The 18,229-nt window shown below is 43.8% G+C and overlaps 1 protein-coding gene across 2 annotated transcripts in view; it reads right to left on the reverse strand.

The window, feature by feature from the left end:
- PRICKLE1 (prickle planar cell polarity protein 1) overlaps positions 1–18,229 on the reverse strand; it is a 65,826-nt gene that overhangs the window by 3,237 nt on the left and 44,360 nt on the right. Inside the window, exons 1-7 of one of the 2 annotated variants that reach the window (XM_036400302.2) lie at positions 11,594–12,082; positions 6,047–6,225; positions 3,687–3,800; positions 2,706–2,843; positions 1,968–2,171; positions 1,286–1,472; positions 283–1,146 (exon numbers count right to left, since the gene is read on the reverse strand). In XM_036400302.2, the coding sequence (XP_036256195.1) occupies positions 283–1,146; positions 1,286–1,472; positions 1,968–2,171; positions 2,706–2,843; positions 3,687–3,800; positions 6,047–6,178 (1,639 nt within the window). In that variant the 5' untranslated portion in view covers positions 6,179–6,225; positions 11,594–12,082. Of the gene's footprint in view, positions 1–282; positions 1,147–1,285; positions 1,473–1,967; positions 2,172–2,705; positions 2,844–3,686; positions 3,801–6,046; positions 6,226–11,593; positions 12,083–18,229 lie in introns of those variants that run through there. The other variant, XM_036400301.2, reaches the window with a different exon arrangement.

The following is an 18,229-nucleotide window of genomic DNA, read 5'->3' on the forward strand; positions in this document are numbered from 1 at the left end:
AGTGTGTAGTTGAAGACTGCTATTCTGTTTAACATTATTGCTTAAAGCAAAAAAAAAGATAATTCAAAAGGAAAGGAGAAGAATCTAAGAGGATTTTAAGTAGCAGAAGCACGTCCTGTAAAAGATTATGGGCTTGATAAAAGCTGCTGCCTACTTTACATGCATCTCTTGATACTAAAGTTTTTTAGAAATCACTAAATGAAAAATTTTCCTTCAAAATACTCCAACACACATGCTTTTGTTGACCTCTCCATCAAAACCATTAACTGATTTCCCCATTACCTGTCATGTTAGATAAGGCCAAGGAATCCATTGAATCTCGAACACTTTGTTCTTGCTGTTTCAGGTCAGACAAACATTCCAGTGAACCTCCATACCACGGTGCTTGGTCATGTTTGTATCCTGAGGCCCCGTGTTCCATGTCTAGCTCCTGGATTTTCCTGCTGCTGGCAGGGCCTGGGTGGCTGCCATATGCAGAGTCTCCCAACCCATCTTGTGACTGGGCCCAGTACATGTCTGATTGATACTTCTTACTTGCTAGGCTTGGATTGTTTTTTTTCAAGTCCAACTTGCTCTTGACCATGCTATCAGAAATCCAGTGTTCACTTGATCTAATGTCTACTTCAGTGGGTTGCTGGAAGAGGCTTTTATCACCAAACTTCAGAAGAAGTTGGGTCATGTAGTCTTCGTGTTCAGCCCATTCTTCAGGGTCTTCAGGCACATCTTGCTCTACTCTTCCTTTCCAAAAGTCTTCATTAACAAAGCCTGCCTCTTCCCTTGAAAGGCTTAAATCATCCAGCTTACGAGAAAGAGTATCATCAGCATTATCTGAAAGGCCAGGAAATTTGTAATTGAGGGCCGGCGACAGGAGCAGAGACTGGCGGCACTGGTCGGCTGACCGGCTGCTCTTTCCCATGCGGACGCTCCTCCGGGAATCTCTGGATCGAGCCGACTGAAATGCAGAATCAGAAGAGTCGGAGGCATGAACATCCTCTCCCAGGCTGCAGGTTTTTGAACAGTAAATCTGCCCTTGCTTTGGAAGGAAAGGGCAGCCAAGCAAAGAGGTCTTGCACTGAGCACAAGAGAAGCAAGTTTCTGTGGCGTGCCAGTGCTGTCCATCATAGGTCATCTGAGCATGGTCAACACCTGGAAAGAGAGAAAAAGCAATGCTCTGGGTCTCTCTAAAAATTTACTTGCAGAATTCATACTTCTGGAATGTGAAATAATTTCATAAATTGGCTTTCCCTTAATTTGTAAGTTTAATGCTTAAAAAGGACACACTTACCAATATGTTCCCCACAGGTCTCACAGTATTCTGCATAGAGTGATTCAAAACAGTTACAGCAGAACGGGCGCCCATCCTTCATGATGTACCTCTGTCCACCCAGGATTGTTTCACACTCGAGGCAACAGAAGTGTTTCATGTGCCAGTGGCGACCTTCAGCTTCTGTGCACTCATCAGCAAAAATTATCTTTTCAGAGATAAAAAGGATACTTTTAGTTAAGTGGCCAAAACCTCACCTTGGGAGTTAGAGCATGTAAAAGTATCTTAACTCTGCAGTTCACACACAAAATTTATTTTCATTTTGCTCCCTTTTGAATACGAAGATGGAAGCAACAATTGCCCACAACAAAAATAAAAAGAAAGAAAAACAGTACATTCTACAGCCAAAAAAAAAAGGAACCCCGGAACTCAACCATTAAAGAAGCTTCTATAAGGATAATATTTTGTAATATTTGAGAATGTTCAATTCTAAACAGGTGTTTGCTTTCTAAATACCATCTTATTGCTTGTAATATTTTCAGTTTGACAAGAAATTAAATATCCCTTAGCATTCAAACACATCTATGCAGCAGAGTCCTGACTTCTTAAGTGACTGCATCTGGAGTTAGGAATTTCTGAAGTGATGCAGTTTGTGAACTGAACGACAAGAGTGTAGCTTGGCTGTAAAATGTGAATTCTCTACCTCATCGCAGGCTGAACATCGAGGTTTGAGGAGTTCAGCATGGTGTCTGCCACAGTGAATTTTTCCATCTTGGTAGAAGTAGATAAGGTCAACAAGAAGCTCGTTGCACGTGAAGCACACGAAACAGGAGGGATGCCAGCACACACCAGGCCCAGCTCTTGAGGCAAAAACCGCAACTTCACCGCCATTGACTTTTGTACCGCACTAGGAGCAAACCCAGAAAGTGAGCACACTTCCCATCCAAAACTACTAGCTTCTTGCATTTAAACTAAGTTAAAACACAAGACCCAATATCAGATTTGATTCCAAAATTCTGACAAGAAAATAAATAAATGTTTTGAAAAATTTAAAAAATATTTAAATTAAAAAAAAATATTATCAGTTTTGGTCTAGATGAACTGCATCTCAATGAACCTTCTGTGAACTTAAGTTAATTTTATACAAAATAACATTTTAAAGCATATGTCTGCTTTTTATCTGCCATTACTTTAATATGAATCAGCATTAGGGTTTTTTTTTGAGTAGGAAATATATCAAAGACTCACTTCATTCCTGGTAATATCAAAGGTTACATTTTGCTTAAGCAAGAACTACCGTCTTTCTTCTCCATGCAGTTTCAAAAGTAATCTTTTGTTGCTGTTGTTTTCAGACACAGACGTAAGTTTAAATTTTAATACTGAGATACTGTAGTTTGACATTATTCAGCCCAGCAGGTAGCCTATGGCACCAGTATGTTACCTGCTCACAAACAGCATGCATCACTGCCCTGGAGAGCAGTTTAATAGTGCCTCGTCCCAGTGCCTCCTTTTTGCGCTGAGAACTGAACATCTGCAGCTCCTTCTTTTCCTCTTCACTTAGCGACTGGCAGTATCTCACCTTCCAGTGAAAACACAGGAGAACTTACATTAGAGACTGAGCTTCTGATGGAACAGATGAGTAAGTAAATGCATATATGCAAGGAATTCATCAGGCATGCTGCCAATTATAATTAAACTTCTCCTGCTTGCCTTCTCTACCATCTTAATATTTAGGTAATATGGCATAACACAAAATTAATATGGAGAGGTATTTTTTTTTTTCATTACAGGAAAAAACCCACCACGCTAAACTGAGGAGTTGTTTAGGCAAGAGAAAGATTTTTAGAAGCTAGCCCAAAGTCTGCTGCTAACCTCAAATAACAGAATGAACCTAAATCAGCCATAATATTGTCCTTTAGATTTATGGTTAAGTGCCCACGACTAAGTGTTGCAGTATACACAAGACCTTAAGTACTGACACCCCCGCCCCTTTCCTTACAAAGAGCTTGTTTGTTATTTCCACTTCTACTCCAAATTACACTGCATAACTGAGATGCAAACCTTTTACTATCACAAAGCATCCTTTTTGTGCGCCACAATGCAATTCCAGGAATTTGTAGGTTCCTGGTAATTGGTGGGTGGCTGCAAACACTATAAAACCAACTTGTGTTAAGTTTATTGCAGTGACACCAGCCTCCCTAACAAGCAAAGGCAGTGTCCTTCCAGACAGCTCTTATCTGCACACAAGCCAAGTGGACAGCTGAACAATGGACTCAGTGTACACACCGTGCTGCTTTATAGCTCAGATGCCACTGCAGGCCATGGTTTAGGCTTGTAATAAATACACAGGCAGGTAATTCTCCATGGAAAAGCTGCCAGGGAGACCCAAGCCCTGACAGTTCATCCTAAATTCTCTATTTACCTCGTTATCATGGGGTGGCAGCTGATAGAGAAGTTGTTTAATCCGGTGTTTCTCTCCAGGGCTGTTAACGTAAGGGACCTTCTCCTCTGGCAAGCAGGCAAAATACAGCTGGACCTGACCAGGAGAAATGCAGAGTTCAGACCCAGGGACACACTGGCCCCAAGCACTGCCAGTGTCCTTTGGCTACTGTTTTGTCTCAGATCTCATTTACTAAGGAAGAAGAGGTCACGCTACATTAGACTGTGACAGGGTTTGTGCTGAAAATACAAGACACAGATGAACCAGCTCAGCAAACCTGAAGTCTCTGATAAAACTAGCACCCAGCTGCTGAATTGCTTTTCTGGAATGCAATTTGCAGTGACAATTAGGGGGGTATCATAAATTATGCACATTTAATGTTCTCATTATTCTCACCCCCTTCAGGGCCGGTCAACAACTCCATGGAAATTCTAAGTTTCCCTCTGCAATTTACCACACAAGGCACGAAGCTTTCCAGAAAACAGCCACTATATAAACAAATTTAATTTGCTCTCTGCATTTTACACATTGTTGAGACAAAAGCTGTTTTGTAGTCTCCTGCTGATCAGGTTCACCCAAAGCATCAGCTTTCATTGCTTCCATGTGGGCTTTGGTCAGAAGGTGGAAACATCCTTCCCTTGGGAGGAGGCTGGATCCAGCCACATTTCAATCAGATGCAAATTAACCAGGAAATTTTCACGGGATGAATGTTTTTGTATCAGTCTTTGCTCTTTTTTTTTTTTTTTTTCAGAAGAATATTATGACAGGAAAGCTGTAATGAACACTATGACAAAGCCCAATGGCAAAAAATATTTTTGTGGAACAGCTACAGATTTATTGTTTTTCCTATGCAGTTTCCAGCTTGTCACGAGGCCTGGGGCTGTAAGAGCTGACTATTGGCAAAAATATTACTTGCCATACATATTTAAATAATGCTCAGGTCAACAGCTTATTACTGTGCAAGACAGATGAAAAAAAAGCATTAATCAGTCACTTAAGTCAGGAAGCAATCAAAATTATGAGAGACAGGTAGTACAAAACATGACTTGCTCTTCATTTAACCAAAATTTAAACAACTGAAGTCTACTATATGCCCACTTGCTACTGACTATACTTCAGGATGCTCCGGGAGAAGATAACATGCAGCAAGATGTAAAGCTTTAAAACTAGCTTATGCCCTTTTCTCAAGTTTATTGCACTATTCTCAAAATAAGTAATCCTTCTGGGGGAAAAGTCCTCCCATCTTTGGTGAGTTTGGGCTAGCTGGGATTATGAGGATATTTTAGGGCATTTAATTGTTCTGGCAGAATGTTAGCTCACCGTTTGCCTTAAGGTCTGATTCATCAGGATCCTTATAGATGCTTAAGTAAGTGATAAAAAGAGTTGCCCTAAAAATAGCCTGTTATTTGCAATTCCTGCTGACTTGTTACTTTACTCATTATTAAGAAAATCTCTGCATTGCAAAAAAGAGACATCTTCTGCACTTTTTTAAACTATGGACTGTATAAGCTTGCCAGGATTGCTCTGCCTCCTTTAGCAGATGTTGCAAAGCCACCCTGGCCGTTTAACACTGAAGTCTTGAGTTCTGAATATTCCTGAGTACACAGCTTCAGCACAGTTGCAATATCATCAGTACCATGAATGAATACCATGAGCAGCTCATTCTGGTCTCCCACAGCAACTTGGTCATCAATACTTTCACTTATATTCCCATTGCCATGTGATGTTGCACAAAAAGAGGGGACTGAAAAGAGGGGAAAGCACAGCCCAACCAAGCCACAAGTGTCAGCTCCAGACACCATGCAAGAGGAATCCTGGCATGAACAAATGGCAGCCATACAACTATTTAAACAAGCGTAAAATACATTATTACCTGTCACAGTGACTGAACACTTTCATTTATATGCGCTGTCGTACCATCCATATTCTAGATGTCAAATGCCTAATTATTTAAAGAGCCATACAAGTGCAGTGAAATACTTGGCCAGGGAGCACAATGTCATGAGGCATGCCATGAACTTTAATTTAACCTAGTAACTTCTTTCAAAAACAAAGCAAACTTCTATGCTGCTTTTACTCTTTATACATACCTCTGCAGCATATACTTTTTGAAAAACCTTGACTGGGAACTTTTTTGGAACATAAAACTCCTCAGGGCTGAGAACTTGAAGCTCATTACACACAGCCCCATTGAACAGGAAACAAGAAAGAAGTGAAAAGTTCTACATGAATTAAAGTTTTATGTATTATAAGAATTTAATCAGACTTACAGAGGCAGCATATCACTCCCTCAGACAGTCCTTACGAGGCTTATTTTTAAAATGCAGAAAGATGGTTGGTACCTGCTCTGGTCTGAGGCCTGGGGGGACCCAGGCATATTCCTCCAAGGCACAGCCAGAGTCATCGTCAGAGGTTGAGCTTCGCTGACACCCAAAAATGAGGTTATTGGCTTTGGGCTCCATCTCCAATGGCATAAGTGTGAAGTGTTAAATATTTCAGCTGCAGCTCATCAAGCAGTGATCTGGAGAAAAAGATTAATACAACTTTAATAGATTTGAACATGAACAACTAATTATCAGTGTAAATGATCTTACAACAGTTTAGTATTCCTTGTGTTGCCCAGAACAATAAATTAGTGATGCTTCATTACAACTTGCTACAAGCAATTTGAAAGTGCTCAAAAAAGTTATGAAAATAAAACTATTAAAGAAAAAGATCCCAGAAACCTAGGCACAGATTACCACTTTTGGCAACCACAATGTATTTCAGTATTAACACTTGTCACCTTTTACAGTTCTGCTTGTTTCACATCACAGGATATATATATTTAGGTAAATCTAGCAAAGACCCATTGAGCAGGTACTAACAACAGGAATGACACAAGCTCTTCCTGAAGTCATTACAACCACTAACCTAGTAAAACAAAAGACATGACAACCACTTGTCAAAAACTAAAGAAATTATTGGGGAAAGATGGTTGTGCAAGTAGCATCCTGCTGTTCACAAGGCAGGCACAGAGCATCTGCTGGATTCCTCTGAGAACTTTGGTAGAGCTGGATGGGAGCGGAAGGGCGTTGGTCTTGTTAAATATCTAAAATCCAATTATGCCAGATTAGTCTCTGTAAAATACATCATGATTGTTCTGTCAATTTAAAACCCTACAGGGAGATGATTTTGTTGATTCATGAAGCCTGCAGAGCTTCCTATCAGCGGGATTGTTTTGAGTCACAACTGGTAAAGAAGGCTCTCACCAAGATCCGCAGCAGTCTGCAGTAAAAAGCTTAACAAGATATATGTCTTGTATTAATTCTAGCAGAAGTTCTTAGGAAATTCAGATGAGGCATTTCAATGAAATACAGATAACCAAAAGCACAGAGGATTTGTCCTAACACAACAGATATCCTGACCTCTTGGGGCAGGGACAAGCTTGCTCCTACAGTACCACGTTATGTGTGAGCTGTGCCTTCACTGTTTTAGGACATTCTTTCACCTGTTCATCTAAACCCATATCCAGTTTTGTCAGTGCTACATGCGAGCTGTAAAAAATTTTGATCTCCTAGACATAAACCTTGCTGGTGGGTCTAATGAGAAGCACAATCTAAAAACTTCTGGTGGGTTCTATGTTACATTTCCAGTCTCATCCCACGGTTTTAGAGAAAATAAGTCGCTTCTAGATCACAGGTGGAAGATTTAAGACTGCTGACCCAAATATTCTGCTGGTTACTCAACAGGAGTTTCTCCTTCAAGCATGAGGCACTGGTTAGTGCCAGGTTCTGCAAACTCAGCACATAAACCCAAACCTGCTCCATAAAAAGTGGGTATATGCATCCAAAAGCTCAGAGAAATACAAACTCAGAGAAATTATAATATCTAGTATATAGTCTTATCTAGCTTATTTTCAATATGTCTATACATTCCCACAGCCCATAGAAAGAGATGGGATTACTTAACTCTTCCACCGGGCTAGTGCTCCAAAAAATTAAGTTGTTTAACTTTACTTCAAAAACTTCTGGTTGAAAAACATACCCACTATTTTTGGTGCACTGCTAGGATGCCAACACACTTCATAGCTGCACTGTAGTAGAAGATTAATTTAATATTTGAAGAGGCAAGCAAACCTGCCAACTTCCCCTCTGAGAATGGGCTATTTCTGGAAAGCTGGTGAGCTGTCAGGCACATGTCTGAAATCTTACTCAAGTTGAACAACCAAAGGTTAGCACAACAGCTTCTGAGCTTAACATCACCATATTACAATCTTTCTCAAGGAACGTAAGTATAATCAAACTTAATTCTTAAAGCTCAATCCTATATATGCAAAACAGAAATACAAGCTTCCTGGTACATACTGCATCCCTTGAATTAGTTGCTCTGAGAAACAAATGATAAGACAAGGCATACAGAACTTTCCTCTTCCCACTTACTGGTGGAAGTAAAGTCATACATCAGCTATGTTTTTGTTACTGCTTGAATAAAATTGGGTTGTGAGGAAGGAGGGACAGGGGAATAATGTGATGCAGTTAGGAAAATCACTCTAGGAAAAAAAGGCAACAGTGTTCACTGTTGCTGATGGATAGGGATGCTCAGGTTGACAGCTTGTGTCACACATCATCTATATCAAAGTAATTCTTAAATATAAAGTCACTAGCAATATCATTGAGAAGCTGAATTCCTTCCAAGATGACCTGAGCAGCAGATTTTACCATTTCCTTTTAGAAAGGGGCAGATTTTTTTTTTTTTAATTGGTTTGCAATATTGGGCCACTCACTGACACCTCAGCTGGTATTTCCAATTCTTAGGGCATTGCAAGAACTTGGTCAAATGGTTCCTTTTCAAGAACTGACTCCTGCCCAATATCCCAGGAATAAAAGGAGTCAGTAGGTTAAACATCTTTGACAATATTTTATTAGGCAGCAGGACCTCAACCACATCCCACAGGAAGCAGATTTGAAACATAATTTAGGCAAAGAGACAGGCTCAGCTCTGGCAGTGCCTGGGCACTTGAGCAGAGTGTACTCCTGCCTTGTTCTCACAATACCCAACACTCCAAGCACACCAAGTAACTGAGTAATTGCTTCATACTGATTGTTCAAACCCTCTCTCCACAAGATCAAAGATTAACTTCTCCAACTTCTCTTGAAAGACAAGGAAACAACACAAAATCTGAATGCATGATGACTTATTAACTTTTCTGAGTATTTTGAACACTAAGACTGCATATTACTCCCACAATGAACAAAGCAGCACTGGACAAGGTCAGGATCTTAAGCACAGCAAAGGTACATAAGTGTAGGAGTGTTCCTAATTCCTAGGGAAGACAAGGCACTGGTAAGAGAGAGACAAAGCTGCTTTTCTGCAGAGACTGGTCCTGCCTGAACCTCCTCTGACACATCCCTTTCAGAAAGCACACACAACAGCTCCAACAAGAGGAAACCACAGACACACAGTTCTTGTTTCCAGTCACACAGGGCAGTTTGAAAGTTTGGCTGATAGAGAATAGAAGAAAAATACATCTTACCTCCAAATACAAGATGCAACTTTACAGTCAGAGTTCTCCTCCCCCAAAAAGGTAATCAGAAATGTTCAAAGCAAGGTCCACAAACCTCAAGGAACCGAGATTAGGACAGCTCAAAGGACATAATTCACTTTAAAAAAAACAAGCCCCCATAGGATGAATGTGAAGCTGGCTATAAAATGATTGACAACACACCACATATAAATAGAGCCACATCATAAATACTGTGGGGTTGCTGAGAAGGTTTCTAATCCAGCCTGTCTTAACAGCAGGCTATCTGAAGAAGTATTTTAGCAATTGCTTGTTTAGGAGTTCTTCTTCCTCTCCTGTTCAAGTGTAATTTGGTTTGCATTTTAAAACTACAGGGTTCTTCCTCCCTGCCCCCCAGCCTCACTCATCCTTCAAAGTGATCTGTTTAAAATGATTACATCCTAAGGAGGATTCAAATGAATATAAACAACAGCTGAAAAAATAAGTGCTTTCCAAGGGATGACTAGAAAGGTGGTCTTTCTACTCCTGCCATGACACCTACAAAACACAGCAAGGATGTGTTGTTTTGCTTTGCTTTCCTAAAGACCATGGAACATTTTGAGGTTTCAGCTCTGTTCAAATACTGCCTCTCAAAAAAGGCTTTATAGCCTACAAGGACGTTTTTCACTGGCAGGTTGACAACTATGAATAACATAATTGAGTTACACAGCTAAATTTGATTTGAAAAGAAAAGCAATTACTGTGTTTTTTCCACTGATGAATTAAAACAGTCATATGACAAATTCCTTAGAGGCAAAGACAAACTACACTCCTAATTACAAAGCTATGGGTACACAAAATACTGGGATATCAAACTTAGAACAAAGCTGTTGCTGAAGCCTATATGAAGGTTATCCCCGTGCGCGGATTTCCAGCTCACTGATTATGTTCCCCCTGACCAGATAGAAGAGGTCACGATTTGTAAGCAAAGTTAGACAAACATCTCCTTGCCCACCCCCTGCTGTTTTACTCTGTCCTGCAGGGCAAATTGTTTTAACAACTTTTTTGTTAGAAGGCTTGTTAACAAGGCTATAGGGGATACAAGATGCATATCACATGCATCCATTCACAATGAAGGCTCAACGACTCGAGATTAGCACCGGTCAGCCCATTCACCTGCTTATTTAATCTCTGGTGTAGGATAACTACATTAGAAGAGGAAGGGCGCAATATAACAACAATAAACCACCATAAAGTAACTATTAATAATTCAAAGCCCATTTCCAATGTGTATTATGCACGTGATCAGGAAGTCCCATTCCCTAGCTACAGTACAAATAACATACCTACGGTGAGCTCTGTAGCTCTCTGTGTGGGAAATTCGGATCCAGAACTGATAAGGAGAATCTGCATCAGCACCAGCACACAGCTGCTGGGTCCTTTTGAGTAATGAACTACCCAGAGCGGTCGGGAAGGAATAGAGCCAGTCTACTTGTTCATTCAAAAGACCTTTAGATGGACCCTCGAAGAACTGTTTTCCTTTTTTTAGCCAGTATACAAGGAGCAAGAGAGGAGTTAACTGCTTTCCCCCTCTAGCATCCTAGTGCCAAGACCACTTTTCCAAGTGGAAGTGAGACGATCCTTCTCACGGTATTTTCTTTAGACGAGCCATACTGCAAAGGCAGGCTACCTGCATTTAGCAAAAGGAGGAAGCCCCGTGACAAAGCATCGCCCCATGCCAACAGATCTGATTTGGCCGTGTTATCCTTGGCTCTGCACATCGCTGATGGAAACTCAAGCACACACTGCAGTGAGGCAAGACCCAAACCTCCAGCCGAGAAAGAGGTATTCTCACGGATGTTCCCCCCCACCTCTCTCCTTAAGAGGGTGTACAGATTTAGAAAGACGGAAATCTTGCCTTTTACAGTCTCCCATTGATTTTTAAAATTCTATTTTAAACAGCAGCCAGACTTTACTCCAATGTACACATATACTCAGGTTTCACCCCATCACCTGTTGGCTGTCGAACAACACCCTTCTTTGTTAGGGCTCACAGCCCTCATTTGAGACAAGTTTCCAGAGAAAACACTTGAAGAAAGCATTCAATAAGTCACAAGACAGGAACTGTAAAAAAATAGAAAAGTAAAAAAATTCTGCGCCCAAGCCCCGTACACCCTGACAGCCCCGCGCCTCCATCTCGGAGAGCCGGGACGGAGCTTTCCTCAGCAGGCAGAGCTCCCTGAAGGACAGGTTTTCCATCCCGAGGAAGTTTCTGAAGATGGGTCAGGAGCACCCCCAGTCCCCGGGTCCCCACGCTCTGGAGCCGGATGCGCAAAGGCACCGGCAGCTACGGCACCCTGGGGGCAGCTGCCGCCCGGGAGAGCGGATACGAGTCACCGCAAATTACCTCTGTGCGGCACCCAAACAGCGGCCAGGCTGCGCCGGAGCCGGCGAGGGAGAGGCGATGCGGCTGCAGACCCGGCCCCGCGCCGCGGCAGCTTCTCCCCGAGCCCGGGGCTCACGGGGGAGCGGGCAGCGCCAGGCACGGTCCCGCCGAGGCAAGGGGCGGCGGGGGCTGCTCCAGCCCTGTCCCTGCCGGGCGGCGCCGCCGCTTCCTTTGCCGTCCCGCCTGCTGGGAGCGCAGCGGCACCGATCCCTGCGCCGCCCCGTCCCCTCCCGCGGGCGGGGAGCAGCCGGGGGCCGGCGGGAGCGGCCTCCCCGCGCTCCTCCCGAACCGGCACCGGCAGCTCCCGCCGAGCCCCCGCGCCCCTCACCGCTCCTCCGTCAGGCGGCGGGAGGAATCGCTCCCGCCAGCGATCTTCCTTCAAAGTGCTGCCCAAGGCGGGGGAAGCAGTGTGGGAAGGGGGAGCGTCTCCTGCCACCGCCCCCGAGGCAGGAAGGGTCGCCGTCCCGGCCGCATACCCACCCAGAGGACCGAGCGCCTGCAGAAGCGATAAATTCTGCGCTCAGGACACGACGGACACACAGTTTGGCTACAGCGCTTTTGTTCGTGTTTACGCCCGAAATAGATTTCCCACCCCACCCTGGACGCGCTCCGGCCGCCCCGGGCTGACCCGACCCGGCCACCGCGCCCCGCGCACCCGGACGGGAAGGACACGGTTCAGGACGGGAAAACATTTGTTCTAGGTCTCTGTACATGAATAATAAAAATATAATAAAAACAGTAAACCCTATCTGAAGCCGAGGATCGCAGAGAGCAGCCGTCCATCACTGCCTCCCTTGGCACATTCCAAGTGGGAAAGAGGCGTCCGAGCCCCAGCTTACGCACAGAGAAGTAGCACCGGGGCATTTTCTAAGAGGCTGCCAGCCCCCGCTTTTACCACTTCCCCCGAGCCCGTAGGCATAAAAAGCCCCGAGAGGCGGGTGCTCCGGCTTCAAAGGCAGGCGGACGGCTTCCCCCCGGCACCGCCGATGTAACCGTGAACACCGCGGTCAAATTTCCTCTTCCCTCCCGCTCTTTGTCTCCCTGGGGAAGTCATTATCAAAGGGAATTTATTCGCGCAGCGTCTCGGGGTCAGAGCGGCGGCACACACAGCCCCGACGCGAGAGGCAGCGGCGGCCCAGCCCCCGCATCCCGGGCCGAGCTCCCGCAGCCGGGGGCGGCTCATCTGCCCGGGACGGCGAGGGGGCACTTCTCAGACACTTATCGCTACCCCCAGGGACCGGATTTGCATGGGTTTAAATTCACTTGTGTAAATTTGAATGGCTTTGCCCGCAGTGCGCTGAAGGAAGCCGGTCCTGACGGGTACAGGAGGTGCTCAGAGCAGCGTCCCTGTCCTCAGCGCTGTCACTGTCACCCCCTCCCCGCGGGCTGCCCCGACCCTCGGCTGGGCACTCGCCAGTCCCATGGCGAGCCGGGAGAAGCCTCCACAGCTGCTCCCATGGGCTGATTCTCCATGGCTCAGAGCAGGCAGCCAGAGCGGCCGGCCGAGGGACCGGGACCAAGGCCGGGCTGTCTGATCCCGAGAGGCACGGCCCATCCCGGGATAACGACGCTCTAGGCAGGCGATTCCCAGCAGCAGCCGAGGAGCTGTGCCCAGAGACACGACCATTACACCTGTAACCGAGGGTAAATGCACAGGGCCCCGCGGAGCCCCAGCCACAGGGAATCAGAACCGCAGTCTGTGCCTCCTACGGCAGGCAAAAACCTGCTAAACTCCAGCAAACTAACCAGCTCCCGTCCTTCCACACCCCATTTCACTTCCATAAGCAGTTTCGCTGGTTGTACTACCTCCATTCTTAAACAGCTTAGTCGTTTTGAGGTCAAAACTGGCGTATACTTGGATGAACTAGAGATTTTGTCAGAGCTTTTGTCTGTGCTGGCTTTACGAGATCCAGACTGTTCCTATTCTGTTTGTTGGACTGAGCAGACCCCATCTGGCGGCCAGCTGAACATCTGCCAGCTCCATTCATCATTAATCAAAAATGGAAATGTCAGGAATAATGTTTATTCTCCCCCACTACATGACTGAATAAATACCAACAATTTGCATATATTGTCTACTCCTTTTCCAAAAGTGGCTGACATTTTCTCAGCAGCTCCCCACACTGATGGGAGCTCAACACCTCTGCACAGCACATTGCAGAAATGAGAATCTCCTTTGGGAACTTCTGCAGCACAACCAACTCAATGGCTGCAGGTAAGTTTGTGAGGTTTCATGACCGAGAGTCTACCAAAGCCAAAAAGGACATTTTCACTTACTTTGCTGGAAAATCAAGTTGTCCCCCATTTTGCTAACGCTTTCCTTGACACTGAAGTGTCGTGAACTTTTGTGACTTGAGAACAGAAACTCCTATATTGTTCTGGACAATGCAATTTTACATTACCAGGCCAAAACCAAACATTGTGATCTTCTAGTCTGAACTAATGTGGTCATAAGATTTTCCTACATTTCCTGTCTGCACGAACAAAACACTTTTTCTTCATTTAAAAGTACCAGCAATGAAAAACCCACTACAACTTCTGCTAAATCCATCTAAAGCCCTTTTAAATTATTTCAGGTAGTCAATTATTTTACAGTACGTTATTTTTCCTTTTTTTTCTTTTTTTTAAATCTCAGATTGCTGTGTTTCTGTGCTCAAACATTTGAGTCTGGTATCCTTGAACGTTAGGCTAAAGAAACAGCTATCATAACTCCCCTTAGGCATTTGCAAATTGTGAAAGTCATTCCTGAACTGCCTCCTTTGATTTCAGCTGCTTCCACAAGAACAAATGTGTTGCTATGATTTCTTCTTTATTTTCACACAACAAATATGACAGCATACGTACTCGTTATGTGAAGTGCAAACTATGCCACAGAAGTTGCCTTAAAAAAATAATAAAAGCTAAAAAGACAGGCACAAACTGACTCGCCCTTTTCAACATGTTCCACATTCTTGACTGCATCTGGGTAGAGCTGATCCTTCAAACAACCAAATGCTTCTAGGGACCTGTAATGGATATGGAACCTTTTGCCCTAAGGTATTAGCACAAATTTAGTCTAGGTAACAACTTTCTTGTACTACTGACCAGGTCAGGGATATTGTCTGGCCTGTAAGAAATTTGCTGAGTTGTCAGTGTGGTTTCCCAGTTTCAAATTAGCCAGATCAGGGAACATCCCCTCAGATGACACTGGTAATTGCTACCTTTGTTGGCAGTCACAGAAGAGACCAAGCAGCAGAAAACGAATTAACCTCTTGTGCTTCAGAGGCAGCTTCTCCAGGTAGGACAGTGGCACAACACCCACCTCTCAAACCTGATTGGTTCTGTGGATAAACAGAGGAGTTCACCATCTACATCATCACCCTCTAATGATCACCACCTCCATCCCCAGACTTTAATTAAGCGTCATCTCACATGTTCATTTAAAGCAAAAAGTTACAATTCAGCTATGAAAGGTGAAAGCATACAGCAAGGTGAATGGAAACCAGAACAAAACAAAAAAATCTCAGTAATAATTGTTTCAGAGAAATCAATTAAAAAACTCCCTAAAATAAGCCAGGTTTTGTATTTTCAAATAAAGCAGGAAAGCTTTTCCACATATCTGACAGCATAGGAGTCCACGGAGAAGGAATTAAAACTGCTCCCCAAGCAGTGGTTATGCACAAATCAAAGCAATGTCTGACACAGGCAGGTATGCTCTTCAGGAATTTTAGGGATGATGACTTGACCATCTATGGTCCTGCCTGAAGGCACAGCACAGGGAGCTCTAGGATGCATTTACAGCACCAAGGTCCTTCCCAGTGGCCCTGGCTCTATGCCCCAAGGGAGCAAAGAGACCAGAATAAGGGAAGCAGTTTCATCATGATCTGAGATGATGGTCTAATTCCCTAGACTTGCAGTGTTAACACAAGGAAAAACCATGACTGATTCCTGTGAGGCTGGACCGTTGTGGAGATGGAATTGTCAGCCTTTCTCCCTCTCTCTTCTGAAAAATTGGCTATTTACACACACTTGCTTAGCTGGTGTATAAAAATGGCCTGACCTCCAAGAGCACTTTACTTTGTTTGCCTTAGTGCCTCAGAAACCCCCATGGACATCCACCTCTAGATATCTAAACATCTTGCCAAACCCAGCCCTAGGTTTCCTCTCCAGGTTATGAGTGTGGAAGTATGTCTTCACAGATGGGAACAGTTTGCACAATTTTAACACTATCTACAGTCACTGCAGATCTCAATGGGCCACCTGGCAAAGGCCACCCCTCTCTGTGCCACTCCATGCCTACAGCCACACGTGAAACTTCTCCCTGTTCAACTCTGCTTCCTCTTGCCCCCCCAAACTGGGGAGTTTGGCACCAGCAGTGGATCACCATGTGCTGCTAGGAGCAGAGGCAAAGCAGGGGTGTTACCAACACATTGAGGCCTCTGAACTGTGCCCCTGACTGGCGTCTTCCTTATTTTCTTTTTTGAGGTTGCAGAGAAAGGGTGTGGATGCAACATCTCATGACTTCTCAAGGCTCCAAAGTCTGACTCTTTGCCAATCTTTAAATAATGTTTAAAAAAAACATTTAGATAACATTTAAAATCTGGAGAAAAGCACCTCCACAGGAGACAGACATGTAAAACACAAGAGATGATATGCAGTAAAGAGATACAGGGATTAAAAGGAAGCATACATGTGAAATGCAACAAGTTAAAAATATAAGAATGACTTCTGCCCAGCAAGGGTTTATGATTGTATGTCGTTCTTGGTTTCCACTCTGCTGCATTCCCTGTCATCCTAATAGCCTGCCCTCTCTCTGCCTGCCTCAGTAAGTCAATACACCCAGTGGATATATTACCATCAGGAGACAATCAAGTATCACTAAACTAATAATAATAATAGCAGCTCATTTTTATTTTCACCTGCCAGTGGTACATAGATCTGCTGAGGCATCAAGCAATCAGGTGCCAAGATGGGAAACCGTGCCTACTGCCTCCTTTGGAGAGCTACACCAGCTATAAATGGCCTGAGGACTGGCTGGCATAAGCTGCTTTCTGCTGGGAATGCTTGACTAAGAGAGGTTTATTTTATTTCCTTTCCTTAATGCTCTCAGAGTTGAAGACCAACACATCTAAAACCACAATCCTACTTTGCTTCAGCAGCAAAGAATTAAAATTTCATTAAAATGCCCTTCCTTGTCAGATCGGGCTAGGACTTGCTCCTGAACCAACAGGTCTGTTGCTGTATCTGGAAACTCTTAACCCCACAGGCTCCTCTGAAGACAGCAATCTTGATTTTATCATAATTGGCTCCATGCAGCCCACAGTCACGCAGGGCACAGGTAAACAGCCAGGTGCCCACAGCACCACTGCAACCACCAGCTGTGGGGTGCCAGTGGGGCTCCCCCACCGCACCAGCACCCCTGGACAGTCAGTGCCCCGTTCCCAGGCTGCACGGGGCACAACAAAGGGCATTGCAACAACAAAGTGTGCCTGCAATGCTCTGCCAGTAGCAGGGGCTGACACAGGTGGAATCACCACCTGAGCTTTTAATAACACCCAGCACAAACACCATTATGCAATGGGAAGGTGTTGCAGAGCTAATGCACTGTTTGCTTATTGAGGGAATTTCAGTCAAGTATTCTGCCAAAGCCTGTGTGGATGGTGAATGATGTCATTTTCTCTGTGTCAAGCTCTGCTCCCAGGCCTAGCCTCCAAAGAAATCCTCACAATTTATCTGAATTGGTTTGAAAATTTATTTAGATTAAAAAAGGAAATGGCATGAACTCTGTGGATTTTCTAGTGGTCAACATTCATACATGCAGACAAAGGGACATTTAACCCAGGAGCTGGCACCTATGTAAAGAAGCTAATAATATTATAATAGCAGCAATAATAATAATAATAATAATAATAATAATAATAATAATAATAATAATAATAATAATAATAATAATAATAATAATAATAATAATAATAACTAATAATTCAAACAAATATTGGAGCTAATATTTGAAAACAAATTCAAAACCCTTTGTGAGTGCAGTTTTGTGGTGTGAGGGATGCTCCAATTACACTCAGTCTTCCCTGTCTCTGGCAATGCTTTTCAATAGCCTGAACTTAGGAAAAAAACAAATGATTGACTTTAGTGAAGGCAAAATTTGACATGGAGGATTACCACTGCTCCTGCAGGATTATATCTGGAGAAAACAAAACTGAGTTTAACAGCAAAGATGAGACATGCAAAGGTTTGTGATAACCTCCTCTCGCTTAAAATCTGCAAGAGGGAAATCCAGCAATCTGTGACATATGTATCCTGTACAGTTCTACACTGCCATTTTCCACAAGCTATATGCACAGCACAGCACAAATACAAGGGAGAGGACAACACTCAGATTAACTATTAGTTTATTTTCACCAAATTAGTGTCACAGGTCAACCTCGAGGCAGACAGTGATGCAAGAAGGATGCAAAAATGTCAGGTGGGCAATGAGATGCATTACATCTTTATTAACTTTCCTTCGGACAGCAGCTGCAAGAGACACTACCTGATTTATCAGCTGCCAAGACTGAAGACCATGAAATTCTACCAAAGGGCATCACCAAAATATGATAAGTATTT

This window comes from Molothrus ater, chromosome 5 (genome assembly GCF_012460135.2).
Source record: "Molothrus ater isolate BHLD 08-10-18 breed brown headed cowbird chromosome 5, BPBGC_Mater_1.1, whole genome shotgun sequence".
Taxonomy (NCBI): domain Eukaryota; kingdom Metazoa; phylum Chordata; class Aves; order Passeriformes; family Icteridae; genus Molothrus; species Molothrus ater.